Source organism: Schistocerca gregaria, chromosome 4 (assembly GCF_023897955.1).
Source record: "Schistocerca gregaria isolate iqSchGreg1 chromosome 4, iqSchGreg1.2, whole genome shotgun sequence".
Classification (NCBI taxonomy): domain Eukaryota; kingdom Metazoa; phylum Arthropoda; class Insecta; order Orthoptera; family Acrididae; genus Schistocerca; species Schistocerca gregaria.
Window position 1 is genome coordinate 549,617,554 of NC_064923.1, and position 21,312 is coordinate 549,638,865.

Sequence of the window (21,312 nt, forward strand, 5' to 3'; positions counted from 1 at the left end):
TTCCCCTACAAAAATCAACATGAATTCCGCAAACAGAGATCCTGCGAAACTCAGCTCGCTGTATTCCTCCATGAGATCCACAGCGCAGTGGACAACGGCGTTCGGGTTGAGGTCGTGTTCCTTGATTTCAATAAGGCATTTGACACCGTCCTGCATTGCCGTTTAATGAAAAAATTCGAGCTTACGGAGCGTCGGAGCAGACTTGCGCTTCGATTCAAGAGTTGCTTGCAGATAGAACTCAACACGTCGCTCCTGACAGAACAAAATTGGCAGATGTAAATGTAATATCCGAAGTACCACAGAGTTGTGTAATAGGACCGTTGCTGTTCCTCACACCCAAAGGAAGAAAATATGTTATGTGGACATGTGTCCGGAAAAGCTTACTTTCCATGTTAGAGGACGAGGATCTTAGTGTTTAACGTCCCGTCGACAACGAGGTTATTAGAGACGGAGCGCAAGCTCGGGTGAGGGAAGGATGAGGAAGGAAATCGGCCGTGCCCCTTCAAAGGAACCATCCCGGCATTTGCCTGAAGCGATTTAGGGAAATCACGGAAAACCTAAATCAGGATGACCGGAGAGGGGATTGAACCGTCGTCCTCCCGAATGCGAGTCCAGTGTGCTAACCACTGCGCCACCTCGCTCGGTTTTCCATGTTAGAGCTCATTTTATTACTTCTCTTCAAATCACATTAATCATGGAATGGAAACACGCAGCAACAGAACGTACCAGCGTGACTTCAAGCACTTTGTTACAGGAAATGTTCAAAATGTCCTCCGTTAGCGAGGATACATGCATCCACCTTCCGTCGCATGGAATCCCTGATGCGCTGATGCAGCCCTGGAGAATGACGTATTGTATCACAGCCGTCCACATTACGAGCACGAAGAGTCTCTACATTTGGTACCGGGGTTGCGTAGACAAGAGCTTTCAAATGCCCCCGTAAATGAAAGTCAAGAGGGTTGAGGTCAGGAGAGCGTGGAGGCCATGGAATTGGTCCGCCTCTACCAATCCGTCGGTCACCGAATCTGTTGTTGAGAAGCGTACCAACACTTCGACTGAAATGTGCAGGAGCTCCATCGTGCATGAACCACATGTTGTGTCGTACTTGTAAAGGCACCTTCTAGCAGCACACTATTCTACATCCTGGAGGACCTCCTCGCTACAGATCAATTGGAATGAAAGTAAATCTAATCTTATCTAATATGCATACGTCTCACGAAATGACCACAAGAGAAAATCCGAGAAACTAGAACTGATACAGAGGCCCACCGACAGTCTTCCTTTCCACGCAGCATTCGCGAATGGAACAGGCAAGGACAGATCAGAGAGTGGTACCTGAACAAAATCGAAAGGCTGTTGACAAAGTAGAACAAAGCATCGTAATTATAATGCCAGCAGCAGACAGTACAAAACGAGAAGCATTAGCGCGGGCACACTGAACAAGAGCCACGCCCAAACACCGTCCGCCCGGTACCTGCCTGTCTCGTTCATGTGGGCAGTATCACCTACACTTACTGGTCTTGGCCGCTTTCATTTCTTCGCTGACGTGTACCGGAACTGCTTTTTAACAAGTGAAGTAAGAATTTTGTGTGAAAATTTGTAACATGATGTTCAATTAGACGAATGGAGATAACGTTCAAAGGCAGTGTGGTAATTTAAAACGCTTTCAAAAAGTTCGCGAGAGTAATGAAAATCGAATACAAAGAGAGATGTGGGTAGGTAGGTTGGTTGGTGGGTTAAGCTGAAAGACTATGGTTTCACGTCTAGCGACGACGAAGGTATTAGAGCAAAACTCGAATGGGTGAATGATGATGAAACCAATCAACAGTGTTCTTCTCGAAGCACTCATCCCGCGATTTAGACCATGGAAAATTTGAATCTGGGTGACTGGATTGTAACCTGAAATCATCTGTAATCATAAACCTTCGTTCAGCCTGCTAACAGTTGAATACCTAACTGGCACGTGTTCAGCGTAATGAATTTCTAAAGTTTGGCGGTCTCGAAGGCGTTTTTGGTCATTTGACTCATGAATTCTAAGCCTTTGTGAGCTATGTGTAGTATCTTCTGTCTTAAAGTGTTTTGCATCCGGTGGAACATTCCGACCACATTTTAACTCTGAATTTCACACAGAAAGATGTTAAAACCTGCTTCGGTTCTTGTCTTTTTTGCTGTTGATTGGGACACTTTTTTAAAAAGATACTGTGAGATACATTCGGCTTTTCAGTTATTACATTTTCGTCTTCCGCCTTATAAACTGCAAAATCTACAGAATTTGACATTAATCTATATTTGTCGCTTTTATTTAGAGACTAACTGTAAGACATTGGCTTCTCTTGGCCATTGCTTTCATTTTTTTCTGAGAACATACTAGATTAGCCTATTCGAGGACACTGTTGGAAAGAACATTCAGAAAATGGTAAAAGTATTAATATTTCGCTTTGAGAACTACTCTCAAATATTCAAAAAAACTCTTAAGTACACTTAAATCCACTTAACTACTCTACAATATCGTAATTTGAAGTAAAGCACACTGTCACTTACTTGTACGATACCGAGCACATTCCCAAACATTCGAAAGCAATCCAAAACATTCACACACTTTCGAGGACATTAAAGAAACTCGGACACTTATTAGAACATTCCAAAACACCCAACAACATTCGAAAACGTTAAAGAACACTTTGGGAAAACTAAAAACATTCTGTAGTAATTTGGAACATTCGAAAATATTTCAGAATATTCGAGAACATTGGTTAGCAATCAAAAATATTCGTAAAGGCTCGAGAATATTACAGATTAATCTCGACTTTTTCCCCTTCAAATATACATTGATGCAAATTGATTGGTGATCACCGCTTCAAACAGCCACGTTCCACAAGCACAACAGCTGACACCGCACAACGACCATAGTGTCCGACATGGGAACCAAGGATAGCACAAGAAACAAAAATCAGTGACTGGCAGAAGGATGGGTTTGGAGGTACCGTAAACTTGTTCCATAAACTCGGACAAAGCTAGCCAATTCCTGAAACACATGAATTAAAAAAGTAAACCTTTAAATACAGAAAATATAAAGCTAAACTAAATAAGTACATTCTCAATGTAGTTTTATTTAATGTAGTGAAAAACTCTTCTTTGCTTTTAATTTATTTCATACTTAATAATTAATTAACTTATTCTGTTACAGCCTATTTGTAAAATAGGCTGCATTTGTCGTCTTATTTGGTGAACAGATATACAAATGCTTTGGGTGTCGAGTTTTATGGAAAAATAAAGTAAGTAACCGTGAAAGATCATGGTTCTTTTAAATTAATACCACAGCATCCAAACGTTTTTTCTTGTGCATTATTTGTGGCTCTGAGCACTATGGGACTAAACATCTTAGGTCATAAGTCCCCTAGAACTTAGAACTACTTAAACCTAACTAACCTAAGGACAGCACAAACATCCATGCCCGAGGTAGGATTCGAACCTGCGACCGTAGCAGTCCCGCGGTTCCGGACTGCAGCGCCAGAACCGCATGGCCACCACGGCTGGCTGCATTATTTGTAGTGATACTAAAAGCTAGAAAATTCTCGGGCCTTACTTCACATTCTATCATTTTCACTTTTCCTAAGCTGCTCTTACAGATTTTCAAAAGTATACAAATGGTTCAAATGGCTCTGAGCACTATGGGACTTAACTGCTGAGGTCATCAGTCCCCTAGAACTTAGAACTACTTAAACCTAACTAACCTAAGGACATCACACACATCCATGCCCGAGGCAGGCTTCGAACCTGCGACCGTAGCGGTCGCGCGATTCCAGACTGTAAGGCCTAGAAGCGCTTGGCCACACCGGCCGACCAAAAGTATACACTGACGCATGCTTCTCACTATCGCCATTTGATCTGGAGCGTATCCCCACATCAGAACCATAATGGAACATTCTGTCTGGAACATTCTAGAACATTTACGAACATTCTGGCCGGTGTCGGGCCTTTCGCCACACGATTCTCAGCTGCTTGAATGACTTCCCATAAGTCCAATGACGGGATGCGTTCATTTCACACTCATATCTTCAAACACAACCCGTGCATTTCCAACCTGAAAGTTTCTTCATGGGTGGGGGATGAAGCTATGCCATACCATACAACCTTCATGGGGCTGCGGGGCGGGTTGCGCACTATTGCGGCATACAAGCACAAACCACGCTCTCATCCATACATATTATAAAACTGTACGTACGTATATACACACATCAAAAAAGTTTTGCATCACTTCGATTCCGAGAGATCCGTAACCTATACAGAAAATTGGAATAGAGATCAACATAAACATCATTTCCGCCGTTTTTATTGCTCATGGAAACCACACATTCCATGTTGTACCACCATACAATGAGACCTTCAGAGGTGGTGGTCTAGATTGCTGTACACACCGGTACCTCTAATACCCAGTAGCACGTCCTCTTACATTGATGCATGCCTGTATTCGTCGTGGCATACTATCCACAAGTTCATCAAGGCACTGTTGGTCCAGATTGTCCCACTCCTCAACGGCGATTCGGCATAGATCCCAGGTATGTTCGATAGGGTTCATGTCTGGAGAACATACTGGCCATTCTAGTCGAGTGATGTTGTTATCCTGAAGGAAGTCATTCACAAGAAGTGCACGATGGGGGCGAGAATTGTCGTCCATGAAGACGAATGCCTCGCCAATATATTGCCCACATGGTTGTATTATAGGTCGGAGGATGGCATTCACGAATCGTACAGCCGTTACGGCGCCTTCTATGACCTCCAGCGGCCTACGTCGGCCCCACATAATCCCACCCTAAAACAGCAGGGAACCTCCACCATGCCACCTTGCTGCATTCGCTGGACAGTGTGTCTAAGGCGTTCAGCCCGACCGGGTTGCCTCCGAACATGTCTCCGCCGATTGTCTGGTTGAAGGCATATGCGACACACATCGGTGAAGAGAACGTAATGCCAATCCTGAGCAGTTCATTCGGTATGTTGTTGGGCCCATCTGTACGCGCTGCATGGTGTCGTGGTTGCAAAGATTGACCTCACCATTGACATCGGGAGTGGAGTTGCGCATCATGCAGCCTATTGCGCACAGTTTGAGTCGTAACACGACGTCCTGTGGCTGCACGAAAAGCATTATTCAACATGGTGGCGTTGCTGTCTGGGTCCCTCCGATCCATAATCCGTAGGTAGCGGTCGTCCACTGCAGTAGTAGCTCTTGGGCGGCCTGAGCGAGCCATGTCATCGACAGGTCCTGTCTCTCTGTATCTCCTTCATATCCGAACAACGTCGCTTTGGTTCACTCCGAGACGCCTGGACACTTCCCTTGTTGAGAGCCCTTCCTGGCACAAAGTAATAATGCGGACGCAATCGAACCGCGGTACTGACCGTCTAGACATGGTTGAATTAAAGGCAACACAAGCAGTGTACTTCCTTCCTGATGGAGTGACTGGAACTGATCGGCTGTAGGACTACCTCCGTCTAATAGGCGCTGCTCATGCATGGTTATTTACATCTTTGGGCAGTTTTAGTGACGTCTCTGAATAGTCAAAGGGACTGTGTCTGTGATACCATATCCACAGTTAACGTCTATCTTCAGGAGTTCTGGGAACCGGGGTGATGAAAAACTTTTTTGATGTGTGTGTTTTTTTTATGTTATCACCTGTTCTCCTATACCAGTAGACCGATAGGAACCAAAGTTTGTACACATATCATTTACTGTCTGAAAAGAATCGCTGTGTTGGTAAGAACCAACTACCTATGAAAGGGGTAGGGGTGGGGTTGAAAAAGGAGCCTAGCCCATAACGTGATAATACCCAGATTTTATTCATCCAGTGTATGAGAATGAGAGACTTAGCGACTCGTAACAAACTTTACATTTAATTTCAAACCAGTCCCTGGATAGATTTCATCCAAACTTTGTTCACATATTACTTAGTCTGGAAAGAAATACTGTGTGGGTAAAAACCAAAAAAACTCCTATTGGGGTGGAGATGGTAATGTGGAGAGAGAAGGGGAGAAGGAGATGGACAGAGGAGGAAGGTGCAGATGGATAGAGAGAGGGTTAGGGGAAGATTGACAGAGAGAGAAGGGTGGAGGAGGTGGACAAAGCGAGGGACATAAGGAGACAGACAGAGACGGAGGAGGATTAAGTCGAAATGGAGAGGGGAGATGGAGATGGATGTCGAGGAAGACCAGAGGGACCGAGAGGGGAGGACCAGATGAACATAGGGGGAAGACTAGATGGAATGAGAGAGGGGAGAATCAGATGGACAGAGTGAGGTAGGTTGGTTGGTTTGTGGGGGTTGAAGGGACCATACCACAGAGGCCATCGGTCCCAACAGAGTGAGGGAGAAGAGTGTGATGACTAACAGAATTGTAATAAATAGATGCTTAGTATCGCCAGTATCTCAGCTACTTTATTATATGTATATGACGAACGGAGACAAGACAGAACGCTTCCAAAGAGAAAGCATTTCTTTGTTTCAAACGTTGCCAGATTTTAGCTAAATCATCTTTCCTTACACGACAAAGAATTTTAACGAAAGCCACTTCATATCTTCTTCGTCACAGGTGATTTATTAAAATTTGCCGCCAAGTTGCTTTTGTGCTCAGTGAGAACGTGACAGGCTACCCTTCGTTCAGGAACACGCTACACCAGACTGCAGCCTGTAGAGGCAAAAAACCGCCACAGCCTCGCCGCATGTTCGCCCACGCAAGGCTTCCTGAAGGAATCCAGGTGGCAGTGTCGGTTTCTGATCATCGGGTTTCGAGCGCACAAAGGAGCCTCCCGTTCTCTGGACCTCACACTTACCTTTCCGCTAAGGTAAAGTGTCAGCCATACGCTGCTCACGGTGGATTATGTTCTGTTTCGAGTAGATTCGCACTATCGAGGACGATTTCACTACAGTACCTCTACTTGATTCCGCACTGAAACCATATGGTGTTAACTGGAAATCACAGCCTACTGGTTTTAGGCCACAATGAAAGCCATAAAAAAGAAACGCTATATATTTCGTGAATCGTGAAAAATGTGGGGCAAGTGTATCCGGCAAGCATCGAAAAGGGATAAATCATCTTTTCTTACACGACCAAGAATTTTGACAAAAGCCTGCAACATATGAAGGGTATATAGTAACGAAATTATCTTTATGGTAAAAGTCCCGCAGCAGACGAGACTATAGAACTTTTGTGTATGAATGAGCAGCATGTGATGAAGTTTCGCTTTAGTATAGAAGCCTGTCTCTTATCAAAATAAAAAAAGTGCATCGATGATGGCCGAAGTAGGGAGGATATAAAACGTAGACTCGCAATGGTAAGAATAGCGTTTCTGAAGAAGTGAAATTTGTTGACATGGAATATAGATTTAAGTGTTCCGAAGTCTTTTCTGAGTCTAGCCATATATGGAAGTGGAAACGTGGACTATAAACAGTTAAAACAACGACGAGAAAATAGAAGCTTTTCCAATATGGTACTACAGAAGAATGTTGATGATTAGGTGGGTAGATCACTTAACAAATGAGGAGGTGCTGATTATAAGTTGGGAGAAAAGAAATTTGCTGCACCACCTGACTATAAGAAGGGGTCGATTCATAGGACATATTCTGAGACATCAAGGGATTAAGAGTTTCCTACTGGAGCGAAGTGTGGGCGGTAAAAATTGTAGGGGGAGACCAACAGATGAATACAGTAAGTACACCCAGAAGGATGTAGGTTGCAGTTGCTATTCGAAAATGAAAATGCTCGCACAGGTTAGAGTGGCACGAAAAGCTGAATCAGACCAGTTTTCGGAGAGAAGACAACAACAACTACTACAACAATATTAAATTATGAGAGCACTACACTTATGACCATCTGTAATCGTTAACGTGTTATGAAGCAGCCAACATTCCAATATCTACAATATTTATATAGAACCGTACTTTATCTAAACTGTTAATACACACGTATCTGAAAACTACGAGGGGCGTTTGAAAAGTCCGCGCAAAAATAAAAACTACTTACGTGTCAGGGCTAAACCTTTTTTATTTTTTGACATTGTTTCCTTTTAGACTTGTACACTTCGTCCAACGCTTTTCTAATTTGTTCACCCCTTCCGAATAATAGGAATTCTCCCAGTCTGCAAAATAGCTATTAGTTGCTGCAACACCTTCTCGTTTGAATAAAATCTTTGTCCCGGCAGCCATTCTTCAAGTTGGGTAACAAATAGTAGTCCGAGGGAGCCAAGTCTGGAGAATAGGGGGGATGTGAAACGAAATGGAATCCTGTTTCAATTAATTTTGCGACCACAGCTGCTGTGTGTGCTGGTGCATTGTCGTGATCGAACAGGACTTTTTTGCGGTCCAATCACCGGCGGTTTTTTTTTTTTTTTGCAGCTCAGTTTTCAAACGGTCCAATAACGATGAATAATATTTATCTGTAATAGTTTTACCCTTTGTTTATATTGTTCCTTGGTCTTAGTAGTACAGTATTGCATCCATATTTCATCCACAGTGACGAAACGACGCTTAAAGTCCTGCGGATTCTTACTGAACAGCTTCAAGCCCTCCTTGCAACACTTCACACGATTCCGTTTTTGGTCAATCGTGAGCAATCGCGGAAATCATCTTGCTAATAGCTTTCTCATGTCCAAATGTTTATGCAAAATATTATTTACCCGTTAATTCCAGACGCCTACAGCACTAGAAATCACATGCACCTTAACTCTGTCATCCATCACCATATCATGGATTTTATCAATGATTTCTGGAGCCGTAACCTCCATAGGGCGTCCAGAACGTTCAGCATCACTTGTGCCCATATGGCTAATCCGAAAATTTTGAAACCACTTATAAACTGTTCTAATCGAATATGCAGAATCACCGTAATGTTTATCAAGCTTCTCTTTAGTCTCCTGAGGCGTTTTTCCTTTCATGAAGTAATGTTTAATCATCATTCGAAATTCTTTATCGTCCATTTTTTGACAATCACTAGACTTCCTTGATTCACACGAATGCCAAACACAAAGAAGAAGATCAATATGGCTGAAACTTGATGTACGTTCTTTCCAAAGATGCTACTTACTAAACATGACCTCGATACGCACCGGTGGTGCAATCTCTCAGACTTTGCACGGATTTTTCAAACGCCTCTCGTATGTAGATACACTTTGGGCATAAGAAATGAACAATTTCACAATACGTGAACGTTCATACTTAGTAGATAACTTTAAGACTAAAAGCTGTACGACTCGTGACGCCCTTCGTCCACACTCCTGTAGAGGAGTATCAACCATCTACAACATTTTTGGTTCCTTCCTCGTCTTCGCCCCCTCTTCTGGACTGGTCTCTCGGCTACCACTTTGCTCAGAACTGGTCCAGCGATTGCTGATCACCGATCCCATTGATTCTGGACCATAGAACGTGGCCCGTACATCGATCCCACTTTTCTGTTTCTCAAAACCACAGCAAGATGATAAAAAATAATGTTTTCTGTCCCTGTTATCTCCTATTAGGTTTACGATTTGCCTCTTCTTAAATCCTAATCGAAATTTGGATCTTCATTGGTTCCCTTGCATGTCTTAAGACAAATGCCGGAGTAGTCTCTTTGAAGAAGATACGGCTAACTTCCTTTTCTTCCAAACTTATTTAAAGTTCATGATGTATCTCTAATAGACACGCGTCGACGGGACGTTCAATCATAATCTTTTTAGAAAGCTTGCAACTATGATATTAATGTTTTAAATACTAAAACACTGCACCAGTCAACGTTTTTCATGCATTGCCTGGTGCGTTTCAGGAACTTATTCCAATTTTTTCCAGTGCAACTATTTACACTGGTATTTTATTACCTAAAATATCACGTTAGCAGCCTTCGTAGCCGAATGGCTGCTGGCGCTGTTGATCAACGTGTTTGGTCATGGGACTGACAAGCTTTTGTAATTAAAAACAAATGAATGAAGTTCTCGTGGATGGAATTTAAAAGACATCATGCGACGTCTTCACAGAACCACTGGCGATAAATGGTGAAGAAACAGATCGAAAGAAAGAAGAAAGAGAAGAAAGCGTGGAAGGTCCCGGTTTCGATTGTCGATAGCTCCTTGGATTGTTTCTGAGGTAATGAGGTCTGGAACGGGACCCTCTCAGCCTCGTGAGGTCAGATGAGGAGCTGCTCGAATGAAGAAGCAGCGAAATCACCAGCATTCACATGCTGGGAACGGCGCTTAGGGGACAGCCACACGCCGATCACGTGTCTGACCGTCGTAGATCGCTCCTCGTATTGTCTTGTAGGCGGCAGCCGCCTGGTCGGAGTAACCCCTGAGATGTAATTCTGAGGGGTGTTTTCGTTACGCTTAAATACCAATGTAAACAGTTGCACGGAAACAGGAAGAAATTCCTGAAAATCATCGTCTTGTCCACGAGAAGCCCTAAGTGGTGCAGTGTTTTATTATTTTATACTTTCGAAATCCTTCAGGGATTCCTGATGTACCACATCTCCCAGTTTGTTTTTCATAATTCATCATTAATTCAGAAATTCATTTCCTATTTATCAGCAGTCCTTCGCTCAAATCTACAGCCGGAAATTCTTACACATGGATTTCCACTATTTTTCAAAATCGGTGCAAATAAGAGCTAACTGGTAACTTCACAAGGATCCACGATCAGTTCCATTCTCTATTCTCGTCCAACTGACGAATGGCTTCATCGCATATTTCGCCAGTTTAGCTCTTCACCTCTTGAATATTCTTACATGAACTGAACTACCATTACAATGGAAACAGTTGAATGTAGTTTGCATCTTGCTGGTCCAAATCAACATTTACATTTTGTAATAATTTTCATTCATTCTGGTAGAATTTAACATTCATCCACATTGATGGCATTGTAGATGGAGCACCATATCATTTTAGATGAAGGTTCAGCGAACAAATCTGTCATGTTATGCTGTAGTTGAAAAAGCCGTATGGTGATTTAAGCTGCAACGACACTACTTACCATACCTCTCATTCTTTAACTTGCTAATCACTCAGTTTTGTCTTTACCGGACATACGCGAATGTGGGGATTGTTTCCGGAACAGGTAAAGTCACTTCCACCACGGTACGCGCATTGAAGCCAGCGCTCCGTCTCTAATGATTTCGGCCTCAACGTCGTGGAGTCGGAACGCTAATCACTTTTCTCTTTTCTGCTTCTAAAGCTACATACCTTACGGCATGTGGTGACGGACCACTAATATCATCCCCCCCCCCCCCCCCCCAGGTGTCCGAGAAAGACGATTGTTCGTAGTAAGTCTCCACATGAGTTCAAATCTCTCTAATGTTACATTCCCGATAATTTCGGGAGGTGAAAGAGTAAGCAAAATATCGACATACTCTTTAAATTTTAACAGTGAAACACACCGTAATGCACAACACTTGTCTTGTACTTTCTGCTAATGAAATTGGATGTTCAAATGCGTGTGAAATCTTATGGGACTTAACTGCTAAGGTCATCAGTCCCTAAGCTTACACACTACTTAACCTAAATTATCCTAAGAACAGACACACACACCCATGCCCGAGGGAGGACTCGAACCTCCGCCGGGACCAGCCGGAAATTGGATGATCTTCTCTGTGACACTATCACGCTTTTAAACGAACTCGTGAAGAGACGCGCTGCTCTGTATCCTCTATCACTATTATTTGGTAAGGATCTTAGGCTGACGAGCAATGTTCAAGCATCAGTCGAACGAGAGTTTTGTACGCTATCTCCTTGGTGGTAAGCTATTTCCAATGAAGTTAGCCTGCCTTTCCCAAAACAGTTTTGCGTTGTCATTACACTTTAAATCGCCCCGCACGCATACGCTAGATACTTAATGGATGTAAATGCTTCCACTGATTGTTCAACAATCTTCTGATCATACAATAACGAGTATTTTCGCTTATTTATGGGCATTACGTAACATTAGTTTATTTTTTGTGTCAACTATCAGACCGTACACCAAATATCGAAACTTCGCAAGTCTTCATACATTTTGAAAACTACATTATTCAACAAAAGTTTGGAATGCTGTCGTAAAATGTCGTCTACGATACTACAGGTCTCGCTGACAGGCACTTCAAGCATATCCAGTTAGAGCCCATATACTGGACGGTTTTACTACTGGCGTGAGTTGTGCCCGTTTCCCAGTCACGTAAACATACCGCTGCCGCAGCGGCACACAGCGAGCAGTCCCGTGTCAACAAGAGTGTCATTCAGTTTGGGCTCAGCACTGCAGTAACATGCCACGTAGAGGCGTGCACACTTTGACAGAGTCAGCACAGTGACTGTACTTTCAGAAGATCATACACAATAAGATGTTGCCGATCGATTACATGTCACTCAAAGGTGTGTATCTAAGGTGTGGAGGAAGACAAAAAATGTGAACTATAGACGTCGGAGTGATCGTCGTCGTGTGACAACACCAACGCAAGATCATTTCCTCTAATTGTCTGCTCTCAGGCGCCCAACATCAGCTGCCAGAAATACTGGAAATGGTATCTTTCGGGGAATAGGGATTCGTATTTCAGGCCAAATAATGCATAGAAGACAGCATCAGACTGGCCTTCGTTGCAGAAGACCAAGGAGAAGTTTTGTATTGAACCAACGAAACCGACGCAATCGAAGGACCTGGGCTCTTGCACATCAGCTTTGGAGCATTGCAGAATGGAGTAATGTCATGTTTGCTGACGAGACCAGGAATGGTTTGCGACCGTACACTGGACGTGTTAGGATTTGGAAAAGCGCTAAACGACACCAGGAACGCCGACACGTTCAGGATGTCCTCCGTTTGTAGATGGAAGTCTAATGTTCTGGGCTGATGGAATCTTCTAATTCCCATTTGACTGCTCCCAGATATCTCCAAGAGATCCTACAAACGACTGTGAGGACCTACAGACGTGAATACGGTGACAACATCATCCTAGTCGATGACAATGTAAGACTGCATTGTACTATTGGCAATGACTCGGTATCTTCAAAGATGCAACATCAACAGAATGCACTGGCCAGCATAGACCCCAGACACGACTGCAACTGAGCACGCCAGGGACCTGTTGAAGGTGGTTACTGAGCAGCGTCCGAATTCACTTCACAATCTTCAAGACATCACTGAAGCTGTCATTGAGGAGTGGGATATCATACCCCAAGATAAATTTGATAGTCTCATCCAGAGTATGTCTCGCAGATATCTTTCTACCAAAGACTAATAATCGTACTGTTTTTTTGTTTTCAAGATGTACGCTTAAGGAGAGAGCCTGCTTTGTTTTCTAGTGATTTTTTGTGACTAACGAAAATCGTTCTTGTTTTCAGAAGGAATTTTGTTTATTTTGTTAATAATGTACTGTAAAAACCTCAATGGGTGTACTATAAGAAATCATTGTAAACTCCATGATATTCCAAACTTCTATTGAAGTGTGTATTTTCAAGCGCTGTGACTTGTCTACAGACAACAGCATCTCCCACGAACAACCACATGGAGACGGATCATTTATATGTATCTCCGACGACCATGCTGTGTAGACAGAATGGATTTTTCTCTCTGCGGCGATGTGTTTGCAGATTTGAAATTTCCTGGTAGATTAAAAGCGTGTGCCGAACCGGTACTCGTTTCTGGAGCCTTTACCTTCGCGGGCAAGCACTCTACCGACCAAGCTCTACAAGTATAAAGTACGACCCGCTCTGGCAGCCTTATTTCCTCCAATATCTCATCTGCTACCTTCCAAACGTTGCAGTTCACCTGCATACTTTGTGGCAGCAGCACTCCTGGAAGAAACGACATTGTGGGGACATGGCTTTGTTGCAGGCTGGGGGACGGTTTCCAGAACGAATCTCCACTCTGCAGCGCAGTTTTAAAGGTAGAGATGAGCTGCCAGCGGAAGGAAAGCTATTAGGGCAAATCGAAAGTCGGTCGGTACATAGCTTGCCCACGGACGGCACAAAGATCCCTGGTTTGAGTTTCGGTCTGGCACTCCGTTTTAACCTGTCAGGATCTTTCATACTGTGTAGATTTCTTTCAAAAAAATCTACTGTTAACGCTGCTTACAGCCATAGTGTAAAATAACGTAATGGTGGCTATTCCAATGTGTCTTTACTATTTGTTTTCTGATATCGCAGAACTATTACGCCTCTGGTGGCTCCTCCTGCTATCTATAACGCGCAAAGTGAGAAGATGAGGGGGAAGAAGATGTGAATTATGTGAACAACGTACCGCAGTCCCAATATATGGATTTTAACCGACATGCAGTTCATGTCCCGATTGATGTACATAGCTGTGATGCACTGTCTATATGGGAAGAAACGATTTAGCATTCCCTTCGGACAGACTTGGTTCAGGTTTTCCAAAGCTCTGTCGAATAACGCTAGAGAAACGACCGGACGCTTTATCCTCCAACTCTGTACTGGTGACATCGCTCCTGTTCTCTGGATAACAGAGCCAGTATCCATTTGTACTTATTTCACTCTCGATATGTCCTGAAAGATGTCTATCACGGAAGAAAGACGAATTTAACACTTATAGCAGTTGAAAGCGGCTCAGCGTAGTGACTGACTGACGGTGCCTGTTGCTGGTGTTACAGGAGCTGTCTCCCAGGCCCGTTTTCGTGCACGACGCACCTGCGCAGTTCGATATCGTTCCCGGCAAAATGGGTAAGTTCACCAGCTGACTTGTGTTTATTTATTTAACTCTTTCTCGATGTAATTTAATGGTGATGGACCACCTCCCCCGCCTCCGTAGTTAAGATTGGGTGTTTGAACTCACATCCTTTGTCAGCTGAAGAAAACAAAAAGAACTGGTTGTCAATAGATTACCTGCCTTTCTTTCTTAGACCAACGAGAAGTAGTCGTAACGTTTTAATTATCATCTCAAAAAAATTAAGTTAGGTAATTAATTTTTGTTAGTTCCCTAGTACACGTTTGTAGTCCTGCTACACGCTGAAAAATCCGCACTGCAGTACTGTGACATATCACTAGAGCTCCTAAACAGATTTGCACATCCAATTGGATGAGCGCTGCAACATTTTCGTTTGCTCTCATTTAATGGCATGCGAAGGTACTGTGGATGCTGGAGTGTTAATGTACTTTAGGACTGCAGACTGTAATTGCAAACATACGAAAATTAATTACGCAATTTGATTTTTTCGAGATGATTATTAAGATTTCAGGACTACTTCTTGTACGTCGTACAGGTATTGAAATGTGTATATCTGACATTGTACCTAAACTGTAAGGCAGTTTTTGTATTGTTTCAAAGTGACTGATCGAGGTACCTCGTGTACGAGATTTACTATTTCAGCCTAGCGGTTATATTGTATTTTATAGCACATTATAAAATATCACTCCGTCGTAAGTTTTAACATTCCGTGGTTGGGCGTGAATGGGTGATGGATGGTGAGAGGAAGTAGACAGCATTGTTGCACTTGTACATGTATTTTGTTTCATCAGCAGCTATATTTCAGACATTTCGACGACTGCCGTCCTGGAAGTTATTAATAAGAGCGCTAGTAACAAAAATCGTGCGCACACGTTGTTTCCAAGAATCATTATTTCAATAATTTCATCGAGATTTTTATGTGTCTTGGTGCTTTTATCACATCACGAAGAGCGCTAAGCAACAAGTACAGTAATAAGTACAGTAATAACGCTCAAGCCCATATAGCTACTATATTTGTCTAAAAATAAAGGTCTTTTGGCCCTGTGCTAAAAATATTACTGACCGTATAGGAAAGGCCTTAGAAAACGTGAATATCACTTTAATTACACACTCACTATGAAAACACAATAGTGTGTGAGGTTATCCAATGATACAGTGTCACTGTTAGAAATATCAGAAATACCGTGTGCTTGCCGGAATATGCACGTGAGAAGAGAACGATTAAGGTTTTTCTCCGTTGGAGGTCATCAGCTTCTGACTAATTTTATGCGATTCGTGATTTCCCCTGTTGTGCCAACCTCTTCATCTCAGAGTAGCACATCACATTTTGTCCATTTGTGTTGATTATATTCCTATTTTCCATCTCATTCAGTTTTTATCGTATACGTCTCCCTCTATTATTGTGGTAGTTGTTCCATTTATTCTCTTCGTAAACTAAAGAAATTATTTATATTTTAATCAGGAGGCAAATCTCCCACGTAGTACATGAAGCATCTCAGTCGAGTTTTTCACAGGTTGGGTATATTTGTTCGTAGTTGTGTGGAAATAATGTAAAAGAGAAGAGGAAATTCATACATTTACACATTAATCGGCTTACTTTCCGAGAATTTTTCCAGTTACATTGCATTTCTGTAGTAACACTTTCCTTTAAATTACTTATTATGTACCGGCCGCTGTGGCCGAGCGGTTCTAGGCGCTTCAGTCCGGAACCGCGTGACTGTTACGGTCGCAGGTTCGAATCCTGCCTCGGGCGTGGATGTATGTGATGTCTTTAGGTTAATTAGGTTTAAGTAGTTTTAAGTTCTAGGGGACTGATGACCTCAGATGTTAAGTCCCATAGTGTTCAGAGCCATTTGAACCATTTGAACTTCTTATGTAGAAATATTCTATTATACTGTCCCTTCATCTAGTAAGTGTTTTCCATATATTGCTCTCCTTGCCGAGTCAGCAGAGAAGTTCCTCATTTATTCCGTTATCAATCATTTTTTATTATCCCTCGATAACATCAGAACTAAAACCCTTCGATTTTCTTCTTTTCCGAATTTCCTACAGTCCATGATTCTCTTCCACAAAATGCTGTTCTCCAAACGTACTTTCTCAGCGTCAAATTAAGGCACACATTTGTGCCAGAAGACTTCCCATGTCGAGGATGGTCTGCCTGGATGTGTTAATGCCTGTGTCCTCTTTGCTTCTATTGTCATGCTTTACTTGTATTTTCCCTTTCTTTTGTTTATTCTCAATCCATATTTAGTCTTCAGTGTACTGTTCAGTCTATTCAACAGGTTCTCTAATTCTTCCTTACTTCAACAGTGGACAACAATGTTACCAACATATCTTAGCATTGATGTCCATTCACCATGAATTTTAATCGTACTTCTGAACTTTTATTTAATTTTCTCCTTTGCCTCTTTCATATACTGGTTGGATAGTAAAGGTAAAAGACTACTTATCTGCCGTACGCCATCTTTAACTCCAACACTCCTTTGCTGGTTGTTATTTTTTCTTGTTGGTTTTCGTACATATTGTTTAATATTCCCTAAATTACCTACCTATTTTTCTGAAGAACTCAAACGCCTAGTAGCACCATGACTAACTGTATATTCTTTACTTCAGTCGTTGGTGACCCACGTTTCATCTCCACGTATGGAACGTTCCACCATACGTAGTTTTCATTCGGAATATGGGTTTAGACATCTGAGCCACGCCAGGAACGGTTTCATGAAGTTTTATTTAAATATTCGACAAGATCTCGTGCGGCGTGTGGAGTTATGCCTGGTAATCACACATTCATTTCTCCAAAGATGTTTCATTTAAAGACCGTGCACTGAAAAGTGACTGATTTTACTATCTACACTGGATCGTAAGCCAAATTATGGCTGACAGCGTGTTGTGAATTCTCAGTATGTTTCCAGCAGTTATTCGTAGGCATTAATAGGATGCGGATCCTCTGAAATAGTACAAAAATTTTACAGACTACCGTTTTCTCCTCATATAGAGCTTATCAATGTTAATTGATCAGAATTTTCGGAACTCTAACGAATACTGTTCTGTGAGTTCACGTACCATGCAGCCATGCAAAACCAGAAAAAAGACCATATCTGGATCAACCTCACCAACACGCATAGAATGCAATAGCAGATTGCAGTACTGAAGTCAGATAACGGTATCTTAATTTACCAAGTCAACGAAGATCGAAAAAGGTCGAATAGGGGAAAAATCGTGTAGTGAAAAATTCTTGTACAGTGTACGAGGGCAGCACCATGAACACAATTCTAAAAATCCTGACCAATTGTGAGCGTAGAGGTCGGTGGGCAGGGCTGACTATTATAGAATGTTCATCAAGTTTTTCTTCAATAACTCGAAAACCGCTGCTCCTAGCGAAAATATTTCCCAGTTCAAAGTTAAAGTATATTAAATCTCCTACAAAACAGCTCCAATTCTTTTTGCCAGGAATGACAGTTTCCGCTTTGCAGGGAATAAAAAAATCGCAGATCATTAAAAGATAGTGTTTTAATGGTATAAAATTAATTTCTGTTATTGACTGAGCCGAGTTAAGAAGAAATATTAAACGTGTGCCAATGTCGCGGTGCAGTAGAACAGTATTAACGAACAAATTTGTTGCGTTATAGGGTAGCAGGGTGGAGGAAGTCAGGTGGAGGGTAAAAGCGTAAGGGAAGGTAGATCGCCGGATTGTGGTGTTGCGCTTCCCTCCTTCACAGGTCTACAAACGGAAGAGAGAGCAGGTGATTTCCCAGTCTGCCTGCCCAACTGTGTCACAAGAAGCAGCTACAGAGTGTTTCACAGTGTTAAAGCGACCCTCTGCTGTGCGCCCTATGAATTACTGTCGACACAGTCCACAGACATGCATGGCGGTGTTTATTTTTTACAAAGTGCGTTGACACTGCATGGAATACAGGTATGAGATACTAATACTACTAACACAAGACGTCAGTATGGACAGAAATTACGTAAATATCTGCACACTATTCTACTCTGCAAGAGGGGAAGCTGACGGATTCTTAGTCATTCTGTGCGGCAGCTGTAGCAGCGTCCTCCCGGGAAAGGTAACTTCTCCCACCATGATTACCGCTCACTTTTCATTGACAGACAGATTACACATTCGCAGAATTTCCTGTCAAGCTCTATCATGTGAGTAGACAAAATAACATCACGAGTTCTTTCTTATAGAGTGGAGGTATTTTCCGTTTATCAAATGTGTACTTGTTCGCAGTTGTTAGTGAGCTATTATGTTAAAACGGCTCAATAGCTGGAGCTGTCAACTGTCTACCACACTGTCTCCCAAGTGTAACATGGTGTTAATAAGTATTCGACACTGTTAGTTTCATTGTCTGCACCGTCACAGCTGGAATACTTTTCACAGCATGAGAGATACCAAATTCACCTCCCCAGTCTCAGCTATTCCAACATATGAAGTGGTCCAGTGATTTAAAATGTATTTCTGTGCAGTAGAAGTAGGTCTCCTGGGTGTTACAGAACTTCAGATATTTCAACATGAGGCAAGCAATAAATTACAGCAGATTACTATTCTAGACTTGAACACTATGAGTCCCATTCTATCAGACATATTCATACGCGCCTTGGGAGAGATACTGTGGATATGTGGTAAGTGGTCCACTCAGTGTAGGCCACTCAGAAAGTGCCAGCAGTTTAGAATGGAAGAGATTTATGCAGTCTACCAGTAACACAATTAATTGTGAGAGAAATGCAATAGCTTTCTGGTCATTCATTAATTCGTCACCATTTGACTATGGCGCGATTACATAGTTTTACAAATGTTTCAGTGATAGACAGCAGAAGGGTGCAATATTTATCCAATCCAGTCTCTTTCCCATCAAAACTATAAAGATAACTAACAACATCACACTTACAAATTATACAGTTGTAAGCCACTGTTTGTAGAAACGTATTTTACATAAAAACTCTGTTAACAGCTGAGATAGTACTCATTTAATGAAATGAAAACAACTCCACTATATAAACACGTGCTCCATGAAGTTAATTGGTCTAGTCCCATAACAGAACGGACCAGGAAAAGCTGCCGAGGTATAGTCTGTCTGCAAAATGAAAATGGAGGAGCGTTCATGGTGGGTGATGTCGCCTTTCCCAAAACAATGCCACAGCCGTTGTAAAGGACGATTAAGCATCAATTTGCCCTCTAGCAGTGAAGAATAGTGTGCAAAAATTTACGTAGATTGTGGTTCATATGCGTTTCTTGTGTTAATATAATCAGTAACTCATATTTGTATGCCATGTAGTATTAACGGACTTTGCTGAAAACGAACACCCTGTGGGCATGTTGTGCACTGCGTCATCAGTGATTCATAAGGCGCACAGAACAGGGTTAGTATTACTCTGTGAAACATCCTGTAGCCGCTTCTTGTGACGTAGTGGGTAGATAGACTGGGAATCACCTACTCGCGTGACCATAACTCAGCGACTTACCTTGCCTCATGTTTTTATTTTCCATCTGCCAACCCCCCCCCCCCCCCTCCACACTACTACAATACAATCTATCCGTTAATACGGCTTTACTGCACTTCTTGGAGGTGGTACACACATTTAATATTTGGTTCTTAACCCACCCTATTTAACAATTAACATTAATTTCACACCATTAAAATACTATTTGTAATAATCTGCGATTTTCCCATCCCTTGCAAAGCAGAGATTATTAGTCATAGACCAAAAAGGAATAGGACCTGTTTTTTAGGAAATTTAATCTAGTTAAAAGGAAGACACGTTTTACGAGTTGTTAAAAAACATGTTCAAATGTGTGTGAAATCTTGTGGGACTCAACTGCTAAGGTCATCAGTCCTTAATCTAAATTATCCTAAGGACAAACAGACACATCCATGCCCGAGGGAGGACTGGCACCTCCGCCGGGACGAGCTGTTCAAGAAAAACAGAAAATGGCGATGTTTAAACGTACCCTCCACCACAAGTTTCCGTACCCCACCGGTTGGGATTTTTAGGATTTTGTTCATGTCCTCCCACAGCTGTACAGAAATGTGCAACTGCATGGGTTTTTTCTCCTAATTTTTCTTCGTTGGCGGAACTGACTGGTCACTCAGCGCCCTACGATTACTTTGTAAGGTTTCAGCTTGAGTTCGTGCATAGCTCTGTGAACAGATATTTATCAACAGACAAGTCTGAAGCACTAAAGGGCACAACGTTTTTGTTCGGCCTTATTACAGTGAACACTCTTCACGCGTGTAGATCGACTGAAACTGACACGCCTCCTCGCGCAGTCCCAGCGACGGACCGTAAGTGGCGATGGAGTTTGCCTCCTCGGTGTTGGTTCCCCACAACGCCGAACATTCCCCCATTCCCCCCCCCCCCCCCCCCTGGTAGCTGAGTGGTCAGCGCGACGGAATGTCATACCTAACGGCCCGGGTTTGATTCCCGGCTGGGTCGGAGATTTTCTCCTCTCAGTGGCTGGCTGTTGTGTTGTCCTTATCATCATCATTTAATCCCCATCGATACGCAAGTCGCCGAAGTGGCGTCAACTCGAAAGACTTGCACCAGGCGAACGGTCTACCCGACGGTAGGCCCTAGCCACACGGCATTTCCAACGCCGAACATGCGATATACGTTAGTACTTATCACCGGCGCATGGACAGCACTCACGTTAAGAGCCAGC

General features: G+C 42.6%; 1 protein-coding gene across 1 annotated transcript in view; it reads left to right on the forward strand.

The window, feature by feature from the left end:
* LOC126268107 (calpain-C) overlaps positions 1–21,312 on the forward strand; it is a 417,830-nt gene that overhangs the window by 117,423 nt on the left and 279,095 nt on the right. The window contains exon 3 of the mRNA XM_049973621.1: positions 14,578–14,647. Within this exon, the coding sequence (XP_049829578.1) occupies positions 14,578–14,647 (70 nt within the window). The remainder of the gene's footprint in view (positions 1–14,577; positions 14,648–21,312) is intronic.